We start from the raw sequence: 18,761 nt of genomic DNA on the forward strand, positions 1-18,761 counted from the left end.
AACTTTCCTTCCCACCCTTAAATAAAGTGACATAGCGAAACAGCACTGCACCTACCTAATATGGTACACATAATGCTACCGATGTATTTTGCTTATCTAGTAAAATGCTGTGTTGGTAGGAAAATGTATATAATAATAATATAATTTATTGTCATTGTAAGTATATACACAGTATACCATACAACGAAATTCACAATATATATATTTTTATTAAATGGTAGAGTAGATGAAAATAGAGGAGGGGGGTCCTCTGTCATCCATTTCAATGCCACAACTCACCAAATCCACCACAGGGTTGTAACCTCAGATAGCACCAGCCACAGGTCTATTTTTGGTATGGACTAACCATCCACATGAGCTACAGAACAGACTAATTAGGAGTGCTCCAAAAAACCCACAAACCCTATCACTCTGCCAACACGAAGTGGTACAGCTCTAAACATGGAAAAGGATGAATCATTCAAAGTCAAAACATTTGTGGATGCCATAAACCAAACATTGCTAAAAGCTATCCAGATAGTGAGCTATTTTGCCAGTGCAGACATGCCCTAGATTTAGATGAAGGAAGAGTGAAAATTGATGGAAGAAATATTAAAAAATTTAAGATATGCAGATGATACCATCCTATTGGCAGAAAACAGCAATGACTTGAAGTGGCTTTTGGTTAACATGAAAGAAGAAAGTGCCAAAGCAGGACTGCAGTTGAACGTTAAGAAGACAAAAAAGTGACTATGGAACTACACATCTTTTATGTCGACAATGAAGAAATTGGAATAGAGATGTTGTATACTTTGGTTCAATCATCAATCTAAATGGAAATTGCAGCCAAGAAATCAGAAGAAAAATGAGACTCAGAAGGGCAGCAATGAAGGAATTAGAAAAGATTATCAAGTGCAAACATGTGTCATTGGAGAACAAGGAGAAAGATCATCCACACTCTTGTATTTCCAATCATCATGTATGGGCATGAAACCTGGTCGTTAAAAAAGCTGACAGATTTGTTTGAAATGTGCTGCTGGAGGGGAGCTTTGCCAAATACCCTGGATTGCCACAAAGGTGAATAAGTGAGTCTGAGATCAAATCAATCCTGAACTCTCTCTGGAGGCAAAAAGTTGAAACTGAGGCTGTCCTGCTTTGGGCACATCATGAAAAGGCAGAATTCTATGGAAAAGACAATAATGCTGGGAAAGATTGCAGGGAGCAGGAAAAGATGAAGACCAAACATGATATGGGTTTACTTCCTAAAGGAAATCACAGGCCTGAGTTTACAAGAGCTGAACAGGGCTGTAGAGGACAGGACATGTTGGAGATCACACATTCATAGAGTTGCCATATGACATGATGACAGGTAGCAACAATTGGTTCATGTTTCTTCTCAGAAGTATTGGCTCTCAGCTTCCAACACAGTGAGATTTTTCTGGTGCCCTTGTGTCAGCAGAATGCCCATATTCTTTAGCCTTCTTATATATCCCAGAAAGGGGAGGAAAGTAATAGCAAAGGGAGGAAGAATTCATAATGAGAAATCAATGAGAGATAAAATGGAGTGAGAATAAAACCCCATGCACTGTCACTCTAATCCATTTGTCCCTCCATCCCACAGCTTATTTTAGGAAAAGAAAAAGAGGATTCAAGTATGGATCTTCCGGATTGTTTGTGACCTAGCTATCGCTGTAGCCTCATGAAATGATGGAAATCAAGGGCGTTTTCTGTTTCACTCCCCAGCGTGAGTAAGCGCAGCAAAGCAAATTCTCTGTAGTGTGAGACTCCATCTTTGGCTCCACCCATCAAAAAGGTGGAACTGCACCAAATCTTGAGTTAAATTCTTTCTAGAAATCGTATGACTCTGAAAACCAGTTTAGAACTTTTAAAAAATAGCATGGGGATGAGGCCTCTCTGATGCAGGGTTCTATTCTGTAGAGGCCGACCAGATGCTCACAGAAAGCCCCCAAGCAGGACATGAAGGAGACGGGGGTCATCCCCACTGTGCTCCACAGCAAATGGAGAACACCATTTTACTCATCATGGTTTCTCTGAAAGAAGAGTGAGGATTCTCTGTTGAGATCTCTAGCTCCTTTCATGGGATTTTTAGTTCCAGGGTGGGGAGGGAATGAATAACTATAGAATCTATTTAAATACATCATACAGATAAGAAGCAAGAAAGAGATCTCAGGGAGGGCATTAGGCCACCCAGTTACATGTTATGACCACTGACTGAGGTAAAAATGTAAATAGATTCCTCCCTCCTGCTAATTTACATTGAACAAAACATCGTGAGAAGTTCTCCTGCACCAGTCCCATTGAATTGAAGGGATGCTGTGCAATGTAAGAGAAAATAAATTTTTGAGTTTTTTTTATTCAGTGCAATTTACACAGAACCTCTGGCCAGATGGTGCTTAGACCTGTCTCCCACTCCTCTTTGCCTCACAAAATCTGACACAATTTTGCTCCATGATAGATCCATCTATGTTTCCAGCCCCAACCTTTGCCACTCATATAGATGTGTCTGACTTATCTGGTATTTTTTTAAACAGAAGAATTTTGAGGAAAACCACCAGAGTTCAAACACGAGTCACACATTTTGCACACATCTCCTCCTGATTCTACCTTTTCAGACTGGGTTTTCATACTATTTTCATCCCGGCTTTGGATTTCAGTCTGAAGAGTGTGTTCTGCATGGGAAATAGCATAAGATCCAGGCTGGGTAGTATGGCCTTGAGCTGATGAAGTCACAGATACAAAACAGACCCGTGCAGCGTGGTACTCTCGAAGGCTGGGCTGGAAAGGCTGCAGTTTCAATACCCCAGGGAGAAAAAGCAAATGAAGTTCAAGGACTCACAACAGAAAGAGTCCTCTGCATTCCTTTATAACCCTCTAAATTTAATATTCTTTGGGTCATGTAGGTTAGAAGCATCCTCAAGTTTCATGAGATACTATTATGCTGGAGGTGGCCCAGGGGGCTGATGTAGATATTTTCCAAACCGCATGTCTGTTTGGGGGAATTCACATTCACACTGCAATGGAGTTTGCAGCAGCCAACTCTGTTGCCCTTAAAATGTCCGAAACTGATAGTGCCTCGTCTGTCATGGGCATTTGGGAAGATCTGCTGGATAATTCCCTCCACTGTATGTGTTCTGTGCTAGAACAACACTGTAAGGGCATTTTTAAGGCAATCCTAAAAGGGGAGGAACTATTGCCCCTACACAGAGCGTGGAGGCTTTCATTGCTTCAGTTTAGTCTTAAAAGTTTAGGGTCTCGATATTTGTTGGGATGGCTCTCCCACGAAACAGCTGCCCATCCCACCTGCTCTTCCCAGTCCTTGAGATTAAAAACTGTGACACCCAAGGAGGTCGGAAAGAGCGCAGACCAGGAAGCATGCTTTCTTGGTTGTGGGCTCTTCCCTCAGGATCAAGCCCCCTACAGAGCTTTGTAAGGCACCATCCCTCTCAGTTTCTAGGCAATTAATAAAAACAGAATTATACAAAGCTGCCTTTCATTAGTCCTTTTAACCATTGCCCTGAGATGCCTACATCGGTTTTTAATGTGTCTGTTCTATTCAAATGCAGGTTTTTAGCTAAGGACAGGGTTTTATTGTATTTTTTAAATATTGTAATTTTGTATTGTTGATTTTAACGATGAGTGACGGGTTGTGAACCACCCAGAGAATGTTTGCACTAATGGGGCAGTATACGACTTGAAATAATAAATATATAAATTACTATTGGTGTGCTATATCAACAAGACTGATGTTTTAGCAGCAACAACAGGGAGTCTAGGGAAGAGTTCCTGTTACTCCTAAAATTATTGCATTCTTGTAACATAACCACTGTTCTTCCTCTAAGGATCACAAAACACTTTGCATGTAAATCTCAGGCAGTCTCTCATTCTGGCAGGAAGCAGGGCTAGCATTGCCAAGATTTACTGTGGCCATACCTTCTGACCACTATTTGATCATTGCTACGAAGTACAGAAATGAATTATTTAGAAAGGGGAAAGTGTCTGCTGGCTTAGCAGATCTATGATGATGATGATGATGATGATGCACAGTCAAAACTATAACAAATTGACTGGTATTATATAACAGATACAAGTTTTAACCAAAAATCTAAATATCTGTTAAATACCGGTGCAGTATGTATGCTGTTCCTAATATTCCCAATTTTTGTAGCTCTGATGGTATTATTTCTGAGATCTGCAACTGCTTATAGTACTGTGTGAAGTTTTTTGATATTGTTCCCAAAGCCCCAATGACTGCGGGGACCACTGAAATGTGTTTCATCCAGAGGATGATGATGATTGTTGTTATTGTTGTTGTTGTTATTGTTGTTGACTGATGTATTCAGATCAAAAGCCTTGGGAGAAGTTGGTGGAAAAAAGGGCATTGCAGAAGAATCCAGCCATCTTCCTTGCCAGTCAGCTTTCTACCAATCAGTTGGTCAGCTGCCCCCTCCTTAATTGGTGTTAAGCCAGCTATAATCTGGAAGAATTAATATAAGGGCTATACCATGTTGACCTGATGCTCTGACAGGAAGAGATTTATGGATACCCCCTCCACCTGCATTGTGGATGACGCAGAGGGAAGGCTCCCTAGGGGAGGGGCACAACAGAGAAGGCCGCAACACCACAGGAGGAGAAAGGAGCCTGATAAAGCACTAGACAGATGGAAGGAGTAAAAGTACAAGGTAGAGTGCAGGAAGGCTTTTAGTCTCCGCGTCATTGTCCAGATGCATAAGGAACTTTAGATCTGATGGCAAGAAAACAACCGACATCTGGGAATTTGAGCTAACAAGGCAGGGGTTTTGTGGCGCTCCTATATTTCCTTCCCTCTCTGTTCTGAAGCACCTTCTGGGCTGGTATTCCCCATCAATTGTTTCCATTGCTGCCCAGTGACTCTGCAGGCTGAAATAAGCTTGCAGCCTATCAGATCCCATAGATACTCTCTGCAGGGTGCCCAGAGAAACTTTCCTGCTTGCCTGCCCTTCCCCCACCACAGTCAGAGGGAAATGTTGAGTGTAGAGTCCTGCCATGTGTTTACCTACGTGCACACGTATGCCAAGGACTCCATGGTGTCAGCATTTTTTTTTTTTTTGCAGCAGGGTCCAAGCTGTAAGCAGTCTAGACCAAATTGTCCCCGGCCCCTCATTGGCACTGTTGCTAACTTTCCCATTGATCCATTCCTGTTCTGATGGAGGCTGAAGAAAGATGTTGGCTCTGTGTTGTTGTCCTGCTATTGCCCAGTCCTTCCAAAACTGCCTGGGTTGAAAGGGAGCTGAACATACTTAGAGGTTCCTCCCCATCACTACTTCATCTCCCTCCTTTCTACTCTCTTTTCTCATTCTCCCCCCTTCCAAATGTTTCCACTCCACCAGTGGGGGGAAAAAGCAGAGGCAACATGAGTAGAACTGCCCTGAAAGGAGGTCAGGGCCAGATAAGCTGGGATAAGGGATGGGGAGGAAATGAGGATGGGAGGGAGGGAGGAGGGGAGAGGCACAGCTGGGGACCCACAGGCAACCACTGGGATCAGAGATATAAGCTGCTCTGGGAGGCTGGCTGAAAGTGGCTGCTCTTCAAGCTCTGCAGCTCCAGTCGTTTTGGGCCAGACCTTGGTTTTAAGAGCACCCAGTTCGTCCTATATCGATTACCAGGGCACTGCTCTGGAAAAGGCATCACGGTCTCAAGGTGGCGCAGGGAGGAGGATGTGCTCCCACTGCTTTCCCTTTCCATCACCAAATTGAAGCAAAGCCCCACTATATGTCTGTCTGCTCTCTGGTTTGCATCATCTGGCACTACCCCATGCAACTGCTCCTAGGACTGGCCGGTAGTGGAGGTGCAAAAACACAACCTGATCCCTGGAGCTCCCAAGTCCCCTGTCTTGCAGACTCCCCCTTCACTCCCTAAGAAAGGACTTAAACCAGTGCCTGCTAACTGCTCAGTACCTTGGCCAGATGCCTTAGTATGATATCCACTGAGAGGGGATATTTCTAACAGCCAAATGTGGGGCAGTGAAACCAGAAAGCAAAAGAAAAGTGGGCAGATGCAGATGGGGGGGGGAGAGGACACACTGTGGGGGAAAAAACCCCAATCATGGGTAGTGTAGTAGTAGAGAGTATTCTGGGACACTATTTAAGGAGGAAGTCGAGAATGAGAGCTTAATCTTGTTGGAGAGAGAAGGACGAAGCCACTTACCTTCCTAGTTCAGGAGCAGGAAGGCCGGCCAAGACTGGCGCTGCTGACAGGAGCGGGATGGCAAGATCAGGGATGCAGGATGTGAAGGGGAACTGGTCTGTCCTCTGAGCCAGTGGCAGGAGCGGCGGCGGTAGCAGCAGCAGCAACAGCAGCAGTGGTGGGATGGAGCCGCCCCTGATAGGGCCTGGACGGCAGCATGTGACCCAGAGCTGCGATGAGTCAGGATTTCAAGGGAGCTTTGCAAACAGCACGTAGAGGATGGAGAGAGATGGGGAAGGGAGGGGTGGACGGGACTGCGGGAACGGGATGCCAAAAACAACACCGCTCCGTTCTGCTTGATCAGACTTTTTTTTTCCTTTTATTCACAGGCACCACATCAGAACCCATTCAAAGCACAGAGACTGACAGCCCTTCTTCGTTTGCCACCCCACAGGGGCCTCTAGCTCTCCGCAACAGCAGCAGCCTTCCGATAACAAGGCATACCAGGAATGTAGAGTTGTCTGGACCAATGTTGCACAACACAGCGACGAAGGCTCTGGAAGGCAGCCCACAGCTCCCGCTCTGCCCTGAGGAGTGTGACAGACACCCACTTGTCACTCCACTGGGATGTCCTCCTGGGCTGAAGAGTCCTCTATTTCCTAGGAAATGGGGTGGGGTGGGGTGAGGCGAAAGAAAAGCAAGCACTCTTAATTCTGTACATTTGTGTCATGTGGTTAGCCCCTTAACTATCTTTAAATGAAAAAGCTCAGAATTTTTTTCCTCAAAGGGAAGAAATATGGTTGCCCATATTTAAATATTCTTCTGAAGAGAGAATATTACAGACAGTATTCCAGATGTAGAGCTATCATAATATTATAAAATGACACTGAGCTAAATCCAGTTGTTAGTTGCAACCAGAGTAGACCCACTGAATAAACGGAACTTGTTAGTATTTCTGTAAATCCCATTGATTTTGTGAGTTTACTTTACGTGGGACTAACAATTGGGTTTAGCCTATTATAAGTTAACTTTTTCAAATTGTCAGTTGTCTTCCCAATGATGCATAACAATTTATCTTGTTTTTTTCCTGCTCTCATACATCTTTTGCTGTGTAATGTAGACAACATATTTTCTGAAAACATTCTATTATGGTGTTTTGTTTTATCTGTATAGGTCTTGAAGAGTCTTTTTCACTAAAGTTTCTTTGGACATTCAGCTACTTCCTTGAGACCCACTACAGCAAGGATGAAAAATAAGCGGCCTTTCAGATTTTGTTGGATTTCATCTCTCATTCATCTGGGCCAGGACAGCCACTGATAAGGAGTTAATGAAGTTTACAAAAGTCCAACAAAAACTATATTGCACAATTTCCCTATCCATGTTCTGCAGAAATAACTGGTTTTCAGTATGGCTTTGGTACACATGGAAGGAGCCGCCCTGAAGAATGTGAGAACTGCGAATACATTTGGGCATCCTCTGGACCACAGCAGCAACACTGAATGAAGTGGCGACATGATCAAAGAAATTCAGCGTTCCCACTAACCCAGAATCATAATCTCTCCACTGCTACTGTTAAATGGTAGTCTTCTCCAGCCTGCCCATCCTTCACTGATAGGCTTCCTTTTCTTTCAGGAACTTCCTCAAGAGTAGCCATCTTCTCAACAAAAGAATAAAATGTTCTGTAGCATCTCAAAGTCGAATTAATGATGCCATTGGATTTTTGTAGGCTAGAGTCCATTTCATCAGATTAATATGCATCTGATGAAGCAGACAATAATCCATGAATGTATTTGCCATTAATTTATTAACCTTTTAGGTGCTGCAAAATGTTTTGTATCTGTTATAAATCACTCTCAGATGGTCCACGCAAGACAGAAAGCTTCTGGCTTACATTCCTGAATTCAGATTCTCCTCTTGGATAATGAGCCATGCCAATCACAGCCCAGCACTCAAATTATAAGAGAAAGGGTGGGGTAGGGTCCTAAGGAAATCTGCAAGTTGCCCCTCCCTCTGAAACTCTGCCAAATATAATCATGTCATATGATTACCATAGCTGCCCAAAACAGTAATCAAGGAAGCTGGCACTACGATTACAGGCCTGTTCTAATCTGAGTACCACCATCTCTCATGACATTCCCCTTTGGGTCTCACTTCTAGCTCCTTTTCTCTCTCTCTTTCTCTCTCTAACTCCAATTCTTCTTCCTTTCGCCGCTGACGTAAATCTTCCGCATCAGCCCGTTCTTCCTCTTCAAAGAAATCCTTATCAAGGCGTTCAAGGCGTGGAAGCAGGACCAGGGTTTCTACACGGTAGTCTCCCTCTTCAGTGCATGGATTGTCTAGCAAGACCAAGGCTCGTAACATGGGCAGCACTTGCAATTTGGACAGTTCCTGGATTTGCCCAATTGCATTCCCCCTGCAGCAATGGGGAAGAGACACTTTCCTTATCAAATATCTCCTCTTAGATAACACAATAATGGTTATATTAAACAGATAAATAATTATAGATGAAAGTGGCTTTATGCCAGGAAGACGAATGGCAAAGCTGACTAGGAGAGTGGTAAATGTAATAAATGGAATATCTAAACAAAAAATAAAGAGAGGTACAATTTCACTAGACATTTTTAAGGCATTTGATTGTGTGGAATGGCCAACATTAAAATGATAATTAAGGTATTAGGTACTGGTAAATGTTTTAAAGGAATAAAAGTTCAATTATTGGGAATACTGTAGCAAAATGACTGGATAACAGAACACATATCTCATTATGTGAAAGTAATTTATTTGCTGATGATACTTTTAACAACAGAAACCCCTTTAAAGGCTATGGTGAGCGTTAAACTACATCTAAAAGATTTGGAGAGATAACTGTGTTAACATATAAATTGGTATAAATATGATGTTTAACTATAACAAAGAAGAAAATGGAAAAAATAGAAAAGAAATGGATGTTAGCATTCAAAAGATTATTAAGTATTTAGGTAGATATATCCCAACTAATTTGGAGAGACTGAAGGAGGAAAATTCTGAAATACTGAAACAGGTAACAAAATATTTGATGATTTAAGGAAAATTGGATTGTCATAGTTTGGCACAATTGCAGCATGCAAAATGAAGATGCTACCCAAGATAAATTTTCAATTTGTGATGCTACTGAAAAAGATTAGCAAAGAAGAATTAAAGGACTAGCAAACTGTGATTAATAAATTTTGTAATGGAGTTAAGAATTAATAAGAGGACATGGTATAAATCTCAAAAAGTTGGAGAGTTTGGACTTCCCAAATTAAGGTTATACTATACAGCCAATCAGTTAAGACATGTGCCAGGTATTATTTCTCAGTCCCACAAACTAAGTAACCTTAGCTGCACAAACACAAAAATTTGAACCTTGCAAATATTCTTTTTATATATGATAATAAAAATATAGAAAATCCCTTATTTAAAAATATGCTCTTAATTTGGAATAGATATAGAAAAATATTTATCTCACCAATGTTCCCATTACATCTAATGAGAGAGTTGGAGAATTATTATGAGCCTTTATGACTACTGCGATTCAATCTCCAAGTTCTCAATACCCAGATAGACTATTCCTGTTCAGCAGCACAGTAAACATGCTTGCTGCTGCAGTCATGCAGAGTTTCTCACACATACTCTCCTAACTGATTGTAATCACAGAGCCAACAAGAAGCTGTGTTGGCAGCCCAGTCACTGGGATTTTATTTGTATCTTAAATTTAATTCTGGAAAGGAAATATTATCTAATGTAGTATTATTTTAATTCTTGATACATGATTTTGATTAGCATTTCATGCCTCTGGCTGGGGCTCCCAGGGCTTTTACTGTCTGTTTTATGCGCCATTATGTCAAGACCTGTTTATAATGATCCCAATAGGGCTTTCAAGATAAGTGAGATATTTAAGAAGTAGTTTTACTGGTTGCACATACACACACACACTCTCAAACCATGAGTTTCCATGGCTGAGTGGAGATTTGAACCCTTGTATCCTGGGCCCTAGTCCATAATTCTATCCACTATACCACACTGGGCATCAGTATCTCTACCATCCTGCACTAATTACACTCTCATTTACAGCATATACTGTGGGGAATGTGCTAAGTCAAGTCCAGACTTTTTTTTCCAGAGCTGAACATGGTCCAAAAACCACTCCCTGTGCTGTTTCTCTTGTACTGTTAAGGTGTTTGTGATGAAGATTCTGAACAAGGAACAACAGCCCACCGTATATTGAGGTACTGAAGAGATTTCATTGTCTCTGAGAAGCCATCCAGACTTTCAAGCTGATTGTCTCGTAAATGAAGGATTGTGAGTTGCTCCAAGTCTTCCAGACCCTCTAGATGGGTAAGAGCATTCTGTGCCTAGGATGGGACATGTTGCAAGCTAAGACACAGAAGATGGGCAACTGGATATCAATCCGGATTCCAGAGAGCATTCACATATGAAACACAGATAAGGAATCCTAAAAAATAGCAACCTGTTGCAATTAATTAGATTGGAGGGCATATATAATTAGAAAGCAAGTCTATATTGCTTTCATACCAGTTTAACTGCAATAGCCTTTCCCAAAGAATCCAGGGAACTGTAGCTTGATTAGGTGCTGAAAATTCTTTGTAGCTGATTCCCAGGATCCAGACATAGATCTGCATGCATACACAGAACTACAGTCCTCCAGGTTCTTTAAGAGTAAGTTAGGGCTCAACACACCAAATGCCTATGTCACTGTCATCTCTACACATTCAGTACTGCTAGCAATTCTTTTGCTTCCAGAACTCAAGCATTTTCAGAGGAAGTGCAATACTTCTTCTAACTGAATAAAATGTACAGGCAAGGAGACAGTCACATTAACCTTCTGCAGGCATTATCCACAAATAGGGAACTCAGTATGTGAACAATGATGGGGCTATGACATGCATCTGATGTTGTGTGTGCCACACATCTCTGCCTGTAGCTAGGACACACACCACACAGAGATCTATAGGGATGAAGCCCTTTGCGTGAACTATGCAATTCCATACATTTCTGAACCCTTTGCATTTGAGATCTTGAATTATGCGGACATTACAGCTGTGTGCACAAAAGCTTCACATATACAGAAAACCATGCTGTTAGCATGAAAGTTAGGGTGGAGGTGGCTCAATTACTTCCACTAAACTGTATAGAAACAATTGCACATTTGAACCCAAGTGATCCTTGTCGCATTGTATTTATTCAGTCCCATTACTTTCCTGTTGGGCTTCTTATCAAGTTATTACAGTGCATAAATCAAGTACTACAGGTGGGATTGAAATGAATAGGTGTTTCAAATGTCATATCAGATGGGGTTCTGGGACTGAAACACAGTAAGGTCAAACTACATGTAGTATTATTGAAAACCTGAGCAGCTAGGAAATTTCTTTCCTCTTCCTTCTTTGCTACAATTCAGAAAAATACGGTTCCTCTGAAGCTAGTATTTGCATTTCAAGAGAAATGTCTACTGGTGCCAGTGGAATATACTCCTGAAACTAGGAAAGAAAGGGTTGAATTTCCCACACTGCCAAAGCTGCTTATGTTTCCTATGACTATTTACATAAAAATACACACATTAAGTGAATTCTCACAATTAATATCATGTCTAGGTTGAGTCACAGAGGTGGCTGGGGCATGTTTCCTTACCAGGTATAGATTTTTGAGTTTGGGGAGGTAGAGTCCAGCTGTAGATTTTAGGTTGTTACCCCGCAACTCTAATGTGTGCAGATTTGACAACTTGTCTGGATCCAGTCCGGATATTACTTCAATCTCATTACCTGGATATCAGTGGAATATACACCAAAGAAAGAATTAATATCCCCAAGATTCCTTTCTTGGTTTCAGAGAGAATCTTGAGTGTATGCCCACCTACCTTTCAGGTTGAGGCTGGTCAGGCGTGGATGGTTAATGCCATTGGTGTCTTTGATATGATTGTTGGCAAAGCTGGCAATCTGCAGATATGGTAGCTCGTCCATGCTAGCACTGGTCAGCCGATTGCCATCCACTTTCAGCCACAATAAATGTGTCAGACTTGATAGTGGAGAGAGGTCTCGGATCAGGTTGTCTGACAAGTCTACATAGCGTAAGTGGATGAAACTTTGAATCAAGGTAATGTCTGTCAATTCCCTGCCATAAGGTAAAAGTGGGAAATTATATTATTCAGCAGTGTCAGCTTTCCTCTCCACAATAATTCCCCGTTTTTTAGGGATATGGATGAGGAAAGCAAATCATTTGTTTAGAAAGGGGGAAATGGTTGAGGGACAAGTGGTGGCTCTGGCATATTTTACATACTTACTTTTCCTTTGCCTCAAATTTCACAAATGCATGAGCTAGGCCATTGCCAGTTTTACATAAAAGTGATAGACCTTCCTTCATGATGTCCTCAGACAGCAAATTAGTGACCTGAGGCTGGTAAAAGATGCACAGAAAGAAAAAGAAATACATTACTATAAAGAGGTTTTAAAAGATGGTTTAAAAATGGTTAATAAAGATGCCCTTGAACCTCTAGATGTAAAATTGAAGTGGGATGTGAGATTATAGTTATTTCTCCCAAATATTCCCACTAGTACTTTCCTCTGTCTCCTTTCCTACTTCACTATATTAGCCAGAAAGAAGGACAGTTTGGCTACAATACAGAAAGTCAGGGTCCTTTGAGTTCTGTAGCTGGCTGTAGAACCAGACATTGAGAGTTTGATTCCTCACTGTGCTTTCCAAGAGAAGGGCCAGCCAGTGTAGCCTTCAGCAACCTGCACAGTCCCAGTGTTTCCCCAGAAGAAAGAAATAGTAAACCACCTCTGCAGACTCTATACCTAAAAAGATGCTGGAATGGGTTTGTTAGCATATCACCACCACCACCACCATCATCGTTATTATTATAACATCAGGCACAATCAAAACCATAAAACATTGACTGGTATTATATGACAGATACAAGTTTTAACCACAAACCGAAGTACTGTATCTGTTAAATATTGGCGCAGTATTATGCTGTTCCTAATATTGCCATTTTTGTAGCTCTGATTATGTGATTTCTAAGATCTGCAACTGCTTATAGTACTGGGTGAAGTTTCTTGATATTGTTCCAAATATTGTTCTCAATAATAATAATAATAATAATAATAATAATAATAATAATAATAATAATAATAATAATAATAATAATAATAATAATAATAATAATAACAACAACAACAATAATAATAACAATAACAATAACAACAACAACAATAACAACAACAACAACAACCTTTTGCAGAAAGACTACAACTCTCACACACATATGCATGTGTACATGCGCACACACACACACGCACACACATAGAAAAGCCTCTTACCCCAACAAGGATTAACCTCTCCATACTCTGTTCTTCCCTTTTCCCTCCCTTTTATCAGTAGTTTCTTCTGCTTCTTATTTATTTTTAGATTCTTAGAGTGTAAGCTACTTTAGGCAAGGAGCTTGTTTATCTTTTGTAAAGCACCTAATGTGGAAACCATGCAGCATACAGATAAGCCCTTTTAAGTCCCATTGATTTAATGGGGAAAAGTAGGCATGTGCTTAGCATCTCTCTCACTGATGCTCAGGAAACATAAAAGAGCCTAATGGTCTGGGTTGTGCTATGTACTTTTAAGCATAATGCAATAGATAATATTATTTTTTTTTACCTCTTCTTCCTCCTCCTCCCCAGCTTCCTTCTCTTCCTCTCCTTCCACTTCATCGTCCCCTTTGTCTTCAGCATCTTCCTTCTGTTCCTCAACATCATTTTCATCCTCAGGTTCCTCATCCGACATCTTCACAGGCTAGTACTTTGAGCTCTATAAACAAAGAGATTGAAGGGAAGCAGATGTCAGCAATTCGCCAGAGAGTCATCTCACTCCCATGGAATACATTCATACTGGTGGCAGAGGTTTCCCCCTCACTACGCCCATTTATGCCACACGGTAGCTGACGGAGGGGACTCTTTTCGGGAACATGCAGTGAATCAACAACTCCTTGGATTCCTTGCCAGCTATTTGGGGCCATTCATTTCAATGAGGACTCTTGCTGTTTAGCTCCTTCCAGATGGCCTAGAAAAATCTAACTGCTTTGGTCACAATTCAGATGCCACACGTATCTCAAAAAAGTTGATGGCAATCCACAAAAGCTCACAGTGAAATAAACCTTTTGTTGTTGTTTAGTCGTGTCCGACTCTTCGTGACCCCATGGACCAGAGCACGCCAGGCCCTCCTGTCTTCCACTGCCTCCCGGAGTTTGGTCAAACTCATGTTGGTCGCTTCGATGACACTGTCCAACCGTCTCGTCCTCTGTCGTCCCCTTCTCCTCTTGCCTTCACACTTTCACAGCATCAGGGTCTTTTCCAGGGAGTCTTTTCTTCTCATGAGATGGCCAAAGTATTGGAGCCTCAGCTGCAGGATCTGTCCTTCCAGTGAGCACTCAGGATTGATTTCCTCTAGAATGGATAGGTTTGTTCTCCTTGCAGTCCAGGGGACTCTCAAGAGCCTCCTTCAGCACCACAATTCCAAAGCATCCATTCTTCCTGCCGTCAGCCTTCTTTATAAACCTAGCAAACCTTAAAAGTGCCACAATACTTCCTTGTTGTTGTTATAAGCAATGCCTCAGGGACATTTATCTATGCATAGCCAGGAACATTTCCAAGGGCGGGGGGGGGGGAAGTGTTGCAAGGTCTTGTACAAAAGCAATAAAAAGTGTGTTATTCTGACATGGTTTAGCCAGAGCAAAAGCCTGCTTTCTGAGAAGAAGGCCTGCATCTGCTCACCCTAAAAGGGCAAAGCTCACAAACCACTGAGAGAAGCTGCGTTAGCTAGAAAGCTTCCCACCCCCACCTCCTTTAGCTTCACCAGCGACCCGGTGGCTCTTCCCTGCTCCAAAACAGCCCACCCCTAGACCTGTGAGTAAGGGGGGGGTGTAGAGCGGGGGGGGCGGCAACCCCAACCACCCACAGCCGAGTCCCCGAGTTGCTGCCGAGGTTTCACCCAAGCGAAAGCGGGAGCCGGCCTGTTATTTTCGTTGCCAGGGCCACTGGACGGAGGGGGAGGAGGCTAGCACTGTTGCCAGGGCGATCTATTGCTTGCCCAGGCAACCGGGGGATGATTGACAAGCACGGCCGAAATTGTGGAAGGGGACAGTCTGGAACAAAGGCTAGGTAGGGAAGAAACCGGGGGGAGAAGCTGATTGGATGAGGCAGGCACTTAATTTGAATAGATTGGAGGCTCTCTACAGGCAAGGGAGGAACCGGACGTGTGGGGTTGGCGGTGGCACCGAGGGCAACAAAATAGAGTCAGGGGGCAGGCAAAGCACTGTTAATTGTTCACGGGATAAGATGGAAAGTGCAGGGTGAGGAGAGACACAGGAAGACAGTGTCTCTGACAAACGTGCTGAAAAGGGCGGTTTGACTTTGGAACAGGCCCTGAGGGAGATGGGTTAGCCTCAGAAGCTCCAAATAGTACTTTTTTTAAGAGTGGTCCAATGAAAGTATCGCCTGCTGCTTCTGTACAGTATATGTATTGTTTCACAAATGCATTATATATCGTAAAAGGCTGAATAAAAACCTCGGGCTGTCCAGCTATTCAAGATACCGGAATCTATTCTCTTTTGTGCTGGGCGTCATAGCAGTACGTCTCTAGTCTGCCCTTCAGGTTGTTAGCATGTTGCTTCTGATTTATGTCAAGTCTGAATTAATAACCTTCAACAAGTCGTCATTAAGAGCCCCATCCAGATCTTGCGAACTCAACACCCTAGCTTCCGATACTGTGCCATCTTATTTGCAGCCTTCCATTTCCCCCAGGGATCCTTGTCTTCTCATGGTTCATCCACAGTAGCATGGTTTTCTGAAGTTTTTCCACCCTCGGTGTACTGTTTCTTCAATGACTTGACTTTTCTATTATGGACTGCTGGATGGCTTGCTGGTTTAAATATCCGGCTGTGGAGCCAGAAATTCAGGGGAAGGGCGTCCCATTCCCCACTGCGCCTCCTAGATGAGAGCTACACTGGATGATCCATAGGGTCCCTTTCAGCTCTGCAGTTCTAAGATTCATTAAATTCCTGCTAATTTATTCTGCAGTACCAGACAGTGACATTCAAATTAACTTGCTTTGTTTGGCAGTTGGTCTTCTGGATCTAAGCACAGGATTCCTTTGGAGTGAGATTTCACAAGCCTGACATCCTGGCTCAACCATCGTGCAATATTAATATGCTTTCAGCTGCCTCAGTTTGTTTCTGATCATAGCCATTTTGCTGTCTTTCTTTTTTCACATCATGCTTAATGAATTGGGAAACTGGTTCTGATGCACCAATAAGCAGTGGCTGACTTTGTGACCCTGGCAACGTGAGCTTCTTTCTGATAGTACATGGCGCCAGGTCCATACGAGACCACAAAAGTAGCCCTACTGGAGGCAGATATTGCACTGGCAGATTCTTGATCTTGGCAGATTCTTGATCAGCGGACATGCCTGCTGATCAAGAATCTGCCAAGATCAAGAATCTGCCAGTGCAATATCTGCCTCCAGTAGGGCTACTTTGCTACAAATGCTGTGTCATCAGATGATTCATGGAGTACGTTGAGCTCAGCTATTGTGGCTGTTGCTGCACTGTTGGATGGTACCAGCCTGCACCAGTGGGCCCTTAATTTATGCTTCTATTACCTGTCAAGACTTAGAGTTCATTTCAACACAGGCTCTACAAGCAGAAGCATCTCACAGAAGACTCTCGGACTGAAACAAGGTCTTACCTTCAGTCCAGGAGATGGCATGGCATTACAGGCAGAACTAGCCACAAGCCGTTCAGATGAACTCAAGGGCAATCAAATTTATTGATTTTATTGTGTTTGTGCCCTGGGCTTTCCCCCCATAATGTACACTCTGCATTTGAACAGCCATTTTGTGAAAAGCCTTTCTTAACTCCCAGTATACCAGTGTGGTGCTGGCTGGATAGCTCACTTTTTGGAGCCAAGGAGCTTGAGTCCCTCCTCTCCTGGGAGAAAAGCCAGCCCAAATGGCCTTGGGCAAGCTACACAGTCCTAGAGAAGGAATGAGCGAACCATATTTGAATACTTCATGCCTAGAAAACCCTGAAAAAGGTCAATCCAGTTTGCTGGGATAATAACGATTTTGTCACAGCAGCTTATCCAAGGTCACAGTTACAATGGAGATGAGTCAGTCCACTCAGATTATGCTTTGTTTATGGGTGTATGGGAAGGAGAGATATCTCAGTACTCAACATCATTTAAGGAGAGAAAATAATCTCATTTCCCAAAGTTTGAGGGAAGGTAACATGATCTCCCGTCGCTTGTCCCAGCTCCTGACAACCTAGCAGTTCGAAAGCATGTAAAAATGCGAGTAGATAAATAGGTACCACCTCAGTGGGAAGGTAACGGCGTTCCATGTCTAGTCTTACTGGCCACGTGACCACGGAAACTGTCTTCAGACAAAACGCTGGCTCTACGGCTTGGAAACAGGGATGAGCATTGTGCCTTAGAGTCGGTCACGACTGGACTAAATGTCAAGGGGAACCTTTACTTTTACCTAACATGATCTCCATCCCTCATTCCTTCCAAAGCATCTTAATCTCTCTTGCTGTCTTTGTGTCTTCATTCTTCTTTCCTTTCCTTTCTGTTTTATTTCCTGCTGGCTTGCCTGTGTGTGTGTCACTTTCAGTTTATTATTAAACACCCTCCTGTTCTCTGTCTTAGTTATACTGTAAAAAGGTCCAATGATGGGGCACTGTGGGTGTGCACTGGCTGCTTGTACCATAAGCAGAAATTTAAAGATAAATAATTTCTCTGTGAGAATGATGTCAATTTTCAAACGTGCGTGAGGCATGTTTGGGCTTTGGCTTTTAACAGAGGCAGCAGTTTTGATCTGACATCACAAGCCATATGTGCTAAAATTCCCGTGGGTATCTGTGGCCTGGAGGGGGCACCGCCCAGAGTGGCCTTGGCTGCCAGATGGGCGATATATAAATCAAATAAATAGATACCTCCCCACTCCTCGATGTGTTTTATGAAAAAACATCTACCTAGGCCCATCCACTTAAACCAGTGATTTCCAAAATTCTCAGCATCAAGCCTCCTTTTTCATTTAATCCCTTTTAACAAAACAGTCAAGTCATAACTGAATATTACAAATACATAGACAAAATATTTTAAAATTCAAAATCAGCACAAGTAATTTTTATTGAGAAATCCTAAATTCTATAAACATATCAGTCATAGAAGTTTGTTTAGGCCAGTAAAATATTTTTTTCATTATGGAAATAAGAAATCATGCACCCACATAGAATTTTGTATACCCCCGTCATGAAGCACATATACCATGTCTGTTTGGCAACCAGTGTCAGGGGTTCTTCATACATGAAACATGTTGTTTAGAATAATGTATGTCCAGTTCAGAATTCAAGAGATGCAAGCATTATTTTACATGAACTGATGTCAAAAAGTGGCTGATCACAATGTGAAAAATTAAGTGGTCAGCTATCTTCTGTAAAATGCCCAATACCTATCATTAATAAGTGTATCTCCCTTGCTCCGCATGTACTCCATACAGACCTGACTGTTACTCTCTAC

At 42.4% G+C, this 18,761-nt stretch overlaps 2 protein-coding genes across 9 annotated transcripts in view; both read right to left on the reverse strand.

The window, feature by feature from the left end:
* ENO2 (enolase 2) overlaps positions 1-6,461 on the reverse strand; it is a 32,237-nt gene extending 25,776 nt beyond the window's left edge. Inside the window, exon 1 of one of the 2 annotated variants that reach the window (XM_020804175.3) lies at positions 6,184-6,461. The gene's annotated coding sequence lies outside the window, so the exon portion shown is untranslated. The remainder of the gene's footprint in view (positions 1-6,183) is intronic. The other variant, XM_078384726.1, reaches the window with a different exon arrangement.
* Positions 6,462-6,512: 51 nt separating this feature from the next.
* Positions 6,513-15,313, reverse strand: LRRC23 (leucine rich repeat containing 23). 7 transcript variants are annotated; one of them, XM_020804176.3, is made up of 8 exons: positions 15,175-15,313; positions 13,846-13,995; positions 12,479-12,591; positions 12,056-12,309; positions 11,830-11,960; positions 10,399-10,535; positions 8,314-8,575; positions 6,513-6,821 (listed from the first exon to the last, which is right to left on the reverse strand). In XM_020804176.3, exons 2-8 carry the CDS (start codon positions 13,969-13,971, stop codon positions 6,777-6,779), a joined length of 1,068 nt encoding a protein of 355 aa, XP_020659835.3. In that variant the 5' UTR covers positions 13,972-13,995; positions 15,175-15,313; the 3' UTR covers positions 6,513-6,776. The 7 variants fall into 7 exon arrangements, with proteins under 7 accessions (XP_020659835.3, XP_078240853.1, XP_072847867.2 ...); XM_078384727.1 differs by having other exon boundaries at positions 15,142-15,201; XM_072991766.2 differs by lacking the exon at positions 6,513-6,821 and having other exon boundaries at positions 7,710-8,575.
* Positions 15,314-18,761: the final 3,448 nt, after the last annotated feature.

The sequence above is a fragment of the Pogona vitticeps genome, chromosome 2, assembly GCF_051106095.1.
Source record: "Pogona vitticeps strain Pit_001003342236 chromosome 2, PviZW2.1, whole genome shotgun sequence".
Lineage (NCBI taxonomy): Eukaryota > Metazoa > Chordata > Lepidosauria > Squamata > Agamidae > Pogona > Pogona vitticeps.

What these genes read in the sequence shown, in the direction of transcription:
- LRRC23 (XM_072991766.2), bottom strand. Translation starts at nt 13,971, where the DNA reads ATGTCGGATGAGGAACCTGAGGATGAAAATGATGTTGAGGAACAGAAG. An exon ending in GGGAGGAGGAGGAAGAAGAG is followed by an intron (nt 12,592 to 13,845) that starts GTAAAAAAAAAT and finishes ATCTTTTACCAG; the next exon opens with CCTCAGGTCACTAATTTGCT. An exon ending in AACTCAAAAATCTATACCTG is followed by an intron (nt 10,536 to 11,829) that starts GTAAGGAAACAT and finishes GTCCCATCCTAG; the next exon opens with GCACAGAATGCTCTTACCCA.